The sequence below is a fragment of the Brassica oleracea genome, chromosome C6, assembly GCF_000695525.1.
Source record: "Brassica oleracea var. oleracea cultivar TO1000 chromosome C6, BOL, whole genome shotgun sequence".
In the NCBI taxonomy this organism is placed as follows: domain Eukaryota; kingdom Viridiplantae; phylum Streptophyta; class Magnoliopsida; order Brassicales; family Brassicaceae; genus Brassica; species Brassica oleracea.
Genome location: NC_027753.1, coordinates 32,564,718 through 32,573,329, shown reverse-complemented (window position 1 = coordinate 32,573,329; position 8,612 = coordinate 32,564,718). Strand labels below are relative to the sequence as shown.

General features: G+C 39.2%; 1 protein-coding gene across 1 annotated transcript; it reads right to left on the bottom strand.

Annotated features, from left to right (window-relative positions):
- Positions 1-257: 257 nt before the first annotated feature.
- On the bottom strand, positions 258-5,871 carry LOC106296684 (endoplasmic reticulum metallopeptidase 1-like). Its single transcript, XM_013732874.1, has 21 exons — positions 5,555-5,871; positions 5,388-5,473; positions 5,120-5,221; positions 4,706-4,812; positions 4,536-4,636; positions 4,305-4,392; positions 3,812-3,900; positions 3,504-3,643; positions 3,241-3,406; positions 3,023-3,158; positions 2,820-2,913; positions 2,572-2,701; positions 2,432-2,491; positions 2,217-2,335; positions 1,822-1,946; positions 1,463-1,687; positions 1,196-1,356; positions 938-1,101; positions 760-842; positions 585-670; positions 258-509 (listed from the first exon to the last, which is right to left on the bottom strand). Exons 1-21 carry the CDS (start codon positions 5,768-5,770, stop codon positions 366-368), a joined length of 2,622 nt encoding a protein of 873 aa, XP_013588328.1. The 5' UTR covers positions 5,771-5,871; the 3' UTR covers positions 258-365.
- Positions 5,872-8,612: the final 2,741 nt, after the last annotated feature.

Below are 8,612 nucleotides of genomic sequence, written 5' to 3'. Positions count from 1 at the left end.
TTCAACTTTTTGAATCCTCAAGTCTCCTTAGATTCATGTTCCAAATGAAAAAAGATAAAACAAACTTTGCATATAAGAGTTATTAAGATTTACATCAGAAAGTTGGTTTACTGATGTAGATGACCATTAGACTCTGTTACACTGATATTCAAACGCTCCGTTGACCGTTGTCTCTTTATGTTGTGTAAAAGGGGTTAAAATTGTTGCTGGACTATATCAACAAAGATAAATCATCATCAAATATAGCGACCATGTTATTAAAAAAAATCATAAATATTACTTATATAAATATATCAAGAAAAACATTGAACTCTATGCCCCCGTCCGTGCTAAGAGAAGGGGTTATTATTATTCTTTTGGAGAGACTAAAAGGAGTAAGTAGAAAGAAAGCTACTGTAGGCAATGACATCCGACCATCCAGGGAACAGACTTTTCAAATGTCTAGTTTCTTCATCAACACGTTGATCAAGAACAGCTAAGTCTACTCTCAATTCTTCTTCTTTATTAGCCTGCCATAATCAACCTTGGATTCAGTCCCGTTTACCTTAACTAAAGGGATTTTAGAACATAAAACTTGGTGTTACCTCTAACCAGAAGATCCACTTCTCACTGCTGTTGCCACTCAGTCTCAATATATAAGACGGAGGACCACCCGATGGGAGTTCAGGAGCTGCAGTGACAAGGCCATTTCGGTTTTATGGCTTTTTAGTAAATGGATTGGAAAGAGAGAGAAAAAGGGAGAGGGTCTTTGTGTCTGACCTGGAGGTTTGCCATCTGCAAAAGACCATCTTGATAGTGGCCCCGTTACGTTTAGAACCGAGACCCAGATCTCTTCCAGTGACCTGCAAATAGAATATGGCGACAATAAATAGCAAAACAAGACCCAACAAAAAGTTTATTTTTGGAGTCTTTTTTTATGGATTTTAATCCAACTTACCCCAGAGAGAGTTCCAGATGAACCCTGCGAGTTCCGTTATCAAATGTTGTTGGCGGTTTATCAGTTTTTAAGTGCGGTAATTGGCTATATCGTTCCAAAATCTTGTTGGCTTTGGCAGGGAACCTCCCGTTTGTTGTTACTACACAAGAAATAGGGAAAAGTGCCTGCAGATACCATTCAATTCTTTAACTCCAAGCTGAATACACCTTACTATCCTGTCTACAGTACGTAAGAGAGGAGGGAGTCTAACTAACGTACCAGCCAAGCTTCTTGAGGAGACACTTCAGCGTTTCCCAATGAAAAAGAAGGGCCGGCATGAAGTTTCTCTGCCACCTCCGGAGCATGTTTAAAAACGAACTCCATCGAATTTGAATCAATGACGGCTAAATCGTAACTTGAACCTGTGATTTCATTTCCACCTATATAAGGCACATTTAGAAAATTTACTTCGATTCAGTAAGAGAAGGTTTACATCAATAACGCCAAAAAAGGATAGCAGATCCATATTGGGTGAGTAGAGGCTACCCGCAGAGAAGAATGTGTGTTGCAGTATAACTCTCTTCGGCGCATCTTTGCTATAAGGAAAGAGCTGTGATGATACCGCCAACATAACCACAGTGAAATGTAGCAGGAATTTCAAGATCGAAGCTTTGGCTAGCCAACGACCACAAATTGGTATTATTGGGCCCACACACAAGCCAGTGACAATTCCAGTGACCGCAGCTACTGCTACATCTGCAAGATAAAAACCTGCAAAGCGAGATCGTGTACAGAAATTATCTTAGCACTGACTTGCAATTGCAACAGGCCTTCTCAAATGCCGTGAATCGATAAGCTGAAACAAGAGATGCTTTCGGAAAGAATCGAGTTCAGTGAAAACTAACCATACGGTGGTGGAACTGCTCCCATCATTCCTGTCTTCTCAATCAGAAGTAGTGCAAGAATACCACTAAAATAGACAGAATATAGAAGGCAGGGAACAAGGGCTATCACATAAAACATGGGAGACCTGGATGAGATGAACTTTTATCACACAAAAGTTTAAAAGAAAGATATGTCGTCTAGAAAACATATACCGAGAAAAAGTATCAGAGGTGGGAATCTAGACTGCTGTTTAAATCAAGTTTATAAATTATGAACATGGGTCTTATTGGCTAAAGAATTTTTGTCCTGTGCCGCGAAAATTTTCAAGTTAAATTTATTCTCAATCTCAACGTTACATAAGTTAAATACTGTTAGGTACAACACTCGTAGTTCAGTGAAAGGCTAGAAGTCTTACTTAATTGAATCATGGCCATATGACTTGACAGATAAACAGAAAGCAATCCACCCCAGTAGCATAGAAATGCAGATTACAAATGTCATGAATCCTCCATTTAATCCAGCGAAGAAATATGCCTGAAAACGTTTATCCTGTTAGTCATGGATCAGCCTAACAAATAACAAAATTTTGAGGTAACGTGTAAACTAAACTGATCGAACAAAGGTGCATACCGAAGTAACAAAAGCGTAGAGCCCAAATGCTCCCCAAAACCTCGCTTCATCAGATGTTTCCTACAAGAACATAGTTAAAAATCATTTTCTAGTAATAGACAGGGACGCGAATGAGCCAAGAGGAAGAATAAGGACTTTACAACTTTCATAATCTTCTTAGATGAAACACCATGACAAGGTGAGACGCGATCAGAGATAGTTCTTGGAAGTAAAAGACCAAAAAATGAACAGGGGATGAACATCAAGAAAGCTAAGTATAAATGAGCAAACCTGCATTTCCAGAACAAGTATAGTAAGTCTCCCCTACCAATAAAATATCAACATTCTCGACACCTCTATTTAGCATTAATAAAATGTGGAAAAACGTAACAATGTATACAAAACCAACCAGCTCATGGGATAAGCAAAGAACAATCTGATGACTGAAAAGAGAACTGGGAATATGACGCCAAGTAAAATCCCAGCGGTATGTTGTATAACTCCTATCAGGCAACGATTAAAAATGTTCAATCTCCAAAACATCTCGCAAGTGGGAGAAGAATACATGATAACAAAACAGATTAAGAAAATAATCGACTGCAAATTTTTTACCTTTCGAAAATGCCCAGAAGATTGATAACAAAGGGTGTATCCCAGGGTCCCGCATATACAAGAAGATGGGAGCAAAAAAGAACAACGCGGCTGGAATGTTGTGCAGTACCATGGCCACTCTTCTTGGATAATACACCTGATAGATTTCGTGATTTCAGCTTGTCAAGAGACTGTAAACAAGCTATAAAAAAATGATGAACAGAGTCAAAAGCACCCACCATGAACAGTGTTAAGTAATCAAAGAAAACAGCTCTTTCAACCATGTCCCTGTTAGCATCCATGTCAAGCGACTTTCTTTCGCTAGCAACCTTCAGCTTAGAAGAACTCGTGAAGGCTTTAAGTATACTGATTAAGTTTTCTCCACGTGCTTGCATGCTTCCAGGTCTGGTTTAAAGATAGTCTGTGAAACGAGGGGTACTAAATAATAAACAATAGTAAGGAAAAGTACAACCATAATTATATATACCAAAATGATGCATACAATATTCTGTCAACTGTATCAAAGGAAGTATGGTAGTAGTAACCGCCTCGAAGAAAGATAATGTCTAGCCCGGGAATGTCGCCATAATCTTCTGCAAACATTCTGTAATCGGTGTCTCCGGGAATTACAGGGAAAACATCCTGGGGAATTTCACAGAACAACTTACAGTCAGTGATGCAGATGAACACGAAACAAAATGGTAGGACACAGTATATCACTGAACCGACTATCACTTGGGAAAAAAAAAGAGCAGATTTGTGTGTGAGCGTGCATGTCTATCATAGGGCAAAAGAGTGGGAGAGAGAGACCTGTGCAGAACTCTGCGCCATTGGATGCATTGCTGCTTGAGAGTAGACATTGGAAGGCCACGATCCAGGTCCTGATTGGCAGACCAGATCTGTCAACCATCAACATCAAGTCAAATGTACGAGCAATTAGCACAATAAAAACTTCAAAACAATTACTCACTGACAAGCAAAGACTTGAACCTGATACACATATTTCCTAGTGTCTAAAGGATAACGAATGTGTATGCATTAATTTCTAGAGACAGGATGTAGTAAGAGAAGCTTTTCTACATGTTCAAGGCAGTGGTCTAGACACATGTTTAAAGATAAGCTTTTTTTTTTTGTTTCAGTCATCACAGAAGCTAAAGAGAAGATCAAACTTAAGAACATCATTTTCATGTAGAGGAATAGATTAGCAGGGAAAGGAACTTGCCATAAGTAAAAAGGCATTATTCATTAATACTTTCACAGACATGTCTTAGGGAATACTAATAAAACGTAGATCAGATCTTACCAATACCCCCTGTCCCAGAAGCTTCCACGTTTACAAAAGCTCCAATGGTGTCTTTCAGCTTATGCTGCGTCATGAAGCCGTGTGAGCCCTAAACAAACGACAAAAAGCCACACAACCATGTAAAGTATTAAGCTTAATTTCAGCACCTTGACTATGGTATAAACTTCATCCTATTTACCAAATAAAACAATATCCCATGTGAAACAGTACTAAGCACCATAAATGTTTTACCAGCATAAAAAGCTCTTCAGCACCGTTGAAGAGAAAAATTATAGGTTGAGGCGGGGCCCAGCCTGAATCTACTACCAGTCTAGCTACTTCAAGCAGTGATGCTGCAAATAGAAAAAAAAAACACAACCATGATATATTGGCCTAGAACTAAAGAAATGTACCAAACGCACCTACACATGACGCACAGTCACCAGCTCCAGGGGAGTTGACAGGACTGTCAAAATGTGCATTCATCAATACAGATGCATCGGTGTCAAGAGAATGCATCGACGAAATACTGCAAGGAAAATAAAATTGGTCAAATGCTTAAGCATTAATAAGTGGGGACACAACCATTCAATGTTGCAGACTATTGATGACTGAATAAAATAGTAACACAAACAAGGAAGGCCTCCTGAACAATAAATACAAACCAGAAAGTCTAACACAATAGACCTTGATTTCCTCAACATTCTCAGCCAGACTAAAGAACCCCCCAAAAAACTGTACATAGATTGCCTTTACCAGCAAACAGTAACTGCAATTTTGGCTAGAACAAAATTCAATAGTAAAGAATAATACTTTGGGGATTAAGAAAAGAATACCGCATAAGTATATTAGTGTGGTTTCTGTAACCGAGTGAAATGCTGTGGCCAAGAAACATCATGCTAAAGGAGCCATCCACCTGCGTCTCCTCCACCTCAACTCTACACAACAACAAGCATTCAATTTTTCATCTCCGATCAATAAAAAAAAAAAAGAACATTCTTTTTGATAACGCTGAAACCAATTAATATACTATTAGTTGAGTGCATGTGAAGTGACAAATCTCAGCATTCATTAAACAACTCGTGATATCTCTGATTCAGTCACCTTAGATTAGGCCCAGCTCTCTCCTTCACCATCTCCAACTGAGATTTAATGTACGTTGCCGCTTCTCTAAGCCCAGGTCGTCCCTCCTAACAGAAACCAATTAAGGATTATAATCAGTAGAAGAAGAAGAAAAGGAGTTTGTTAAGAGTAAAACGACGCCGAATCACCTGGCGACCGTCGATCTCCTCGGCCAAGACGCGGATGTGTTCGACGGCTCTGACTTCGGAGAATCGATCCAGAGGCGCGTCGAAGGGGAGAGGGGAGATGTGTTTCATGTGGAGGACGCAGTAAGCAATCGCCACCATAAGAGCGTAGAGGGAAGCGATTGAGAAGAGGAACTTGAAACCCGTGGCGTCTCCAGAGCTCAGCCTCCAAAACGCCATCACTGCGAATCTCTCTCGATGGATCAAAGCAAGTTTCGTAGTATTATGTTATATGTTACGTTTGGTGAAACGGAAACGGAAACGGAAACGTGAAAGGCGTCGCTGGCGAGGAAGCGTGTGTTTTCGTGGGTCCGAAATGTTTACTTTTAAAAAGGTTTTAGTCAATTACGTAATTATCTGTTTCTATTATCTGATTGGTATAAAATGGATTTTTCTAAAGGTTTTGGAAATGGATATCTCTAGACTATTAAAGTAGGTGAGACTAGACCATCAGGAATTTCAAATTTGCATGTGCATCGACACATGTCACCATGAAAGTGATATTTCAGCTTTTGATAGGTATTTCTCTTTAGGGATCATGTCACGAAAATAAATAGGAAGAGATCACCAATCAAGGAACCATGAGGAGATATGACCGCGATGATTATAGTGTGTAGACCACCACGTTTGTTAATTCATTGAGCAATGCACAGGAGATAGTCAACCGTCCAATCTCAGATGTGTTGAGTTTCCAATCAGCTATTGAACGGAGGACACGCCGTGTTAGACAAGGTAATGAACAGAACCAAGAAGAAGGTGAAGTTAGTTCTCTTTGATTTGTAATAAAGGTTTGAGGAGATAGAAGAAGGCGAGGCTGAGGAGACCACAAGACACCATAGAGGCTAATGGTAGATCGAATTCAAGAACATGAAAGATGTTCACAAAGCGAATGAGAAGAAAGATGCTGCATCTTTCTGGAGGAAGAGTTGTTTAACTTTAGGGATTCTTGAGAGCAGAGCAGGGCTCAACACAATCCCAGCCTGGAAGAAAAAAAACAGATAACATTAATTTTAAAAAGGTCCTAAAAATAAGGTGTTGCGTGAGCTTGACCACATGGTTTGAGAAGGAGAAAGAGCAGCTGAGATGAGAGAAGACGAGAATGCAAGCCATTTGAATAAACATAGTATTAAGAGGGTTAAACAATGCATCTCCTTGTGGGCAAACAGAACAACAGCTTTGGATCCATCTTGTTCTTGATTCAATGGTTAATTGAAAGAAAATAAAAAGTTGTTTAAATCAAGAACATATAATTTTCAAAATAATGTTTCGTTTTGGTGGGAGTTGATAAGAGTTTACAACTACTTGAACGTACTAGGAGTGTAGGTAGTAAAATCAATTTTTGTAATAAAAAGGACTCTGACAAAGGTTATGTTATCATTTTGAAATTCGAGTTAAAATTTCTAAATATGAGCGGTATTTAGGATAAGACAAAAAAACCACAAGCATAAAAACAAGATAGACCATGGAAAACATAGGGGCAATGTCAAAAACACTACAAGAGTTTAAACACAAGAGTCTTAGAAACAAGTCTGACAACGAAGAGCTAGATAGAACAGTCTAGAGACAAAAAGAGATTAGATAGACGGAACTGCGATCACAACCAAACTTGGACTGCAGATTAACATGCTCAATTTAACCTGCAAAGTTGTGAAAATCAAACATTCAGAATAGGTGTGTACTATATAATGGCAATTCTCAAACTGAATTCCAAGCAGGAATCTTTATAATAAACTTAAGACTTACCCCTGAGCAGGTGGCGTTTCCTTTTGTGCAGAGGGGTTTGCTTGACTTGCACTAAGCTTGGACGGTAAGAGGAAGAGCAAACAAGTGGGGGAAGAAGGGCTTCAAGGTGCTTTGCGGTATAGGGGCAAAGGTATTGGATTTTGGTAACTTGTCCGAGATTCACAGATTGGCTCCAATCTGTAGCCGGCTTGTCCAAACACAAAAGCGGTGTGTTGATGAGGATCAGATATTTCAAACACCACAGCAACTTTGTTTTCCTCATCAACAAAGAAGCTCCCACCAAAATAATCATTAAGCTTAAACTTCAAAGCAGGCCCCGGTTGCACTAGCAAAAACTTGCTCCAGGACACTTCGCCAAAACCTCAAAATCGAATTTTCCCGTGAAAACGTAAAATTAAGTTTTTCTGGAAAACCCGTAAAACTCAATTTCACGGTTTTGGCGGAAAAATTCAATTTGCCGGTTTTGGAGGGAAAACTCGTTTTTGCGGTTTTAGTTTCGGCGAAAAAATCCGATTTACCGGTTTCACGCAGGAAAACCCGATTTTGTAGTTTTGGCGGGAAAACTCGATTTGCCGGTTTCGGTGGAAAAACTCGTTTTTGCGGTTTTGGCGGAAAAATTCGATTTTGCGGTTTTGGCGGGAAAACCCGATTTGCCGGTTTCGGCGGAAAACTTGATTTTGTTGTTTCGGCGGGACAACGCGATTTTACAGTTTTGGCGGGAAAACTCGATTTGCCGGTTTTGACAGGAAAACTCGATTTTGCGGTTTTTGCGGGAAAACTCGATTTTGCGGTTTTGGCGGGAAAACTTGATTTTGTGGTTTTGGTGGAAAAACTCAAATTAGATTTTGGCGGAAAAAACACAATTTTTGTTTTTTGACGGAAAATCTTTATTCTCAGTTGTGGAGCAAAAACTCGATTTTGCAATTTTGGGAGGAAAACTTTTGATTTTGATGCTCAACAAATTGGAGAAAAAATCATATCATATCTTAATTTTTCTAGTTTTATCTTCTTTAAATTTTAAAAACAAAAATAAATAAAATATTTTTTTCAATTAAATGAGCTAACCCTGGTACCAGCTCTAACCCTTGATTATAATAGAGTTAAAATAGGGCTGGGTTAAAATAGGGCTAGACTTATAATAAACAGTAGAGGGTTGGCCCTAACCCTCCAATTAACATCCCTAGATGTAGCCGGCTTGTCCAAAGGCAAAAGCGGTGTGTTGATGAGGATCAGATATTTCAAACACCACAGCAACTTTGTTTTCCTCATCAACAAAGAA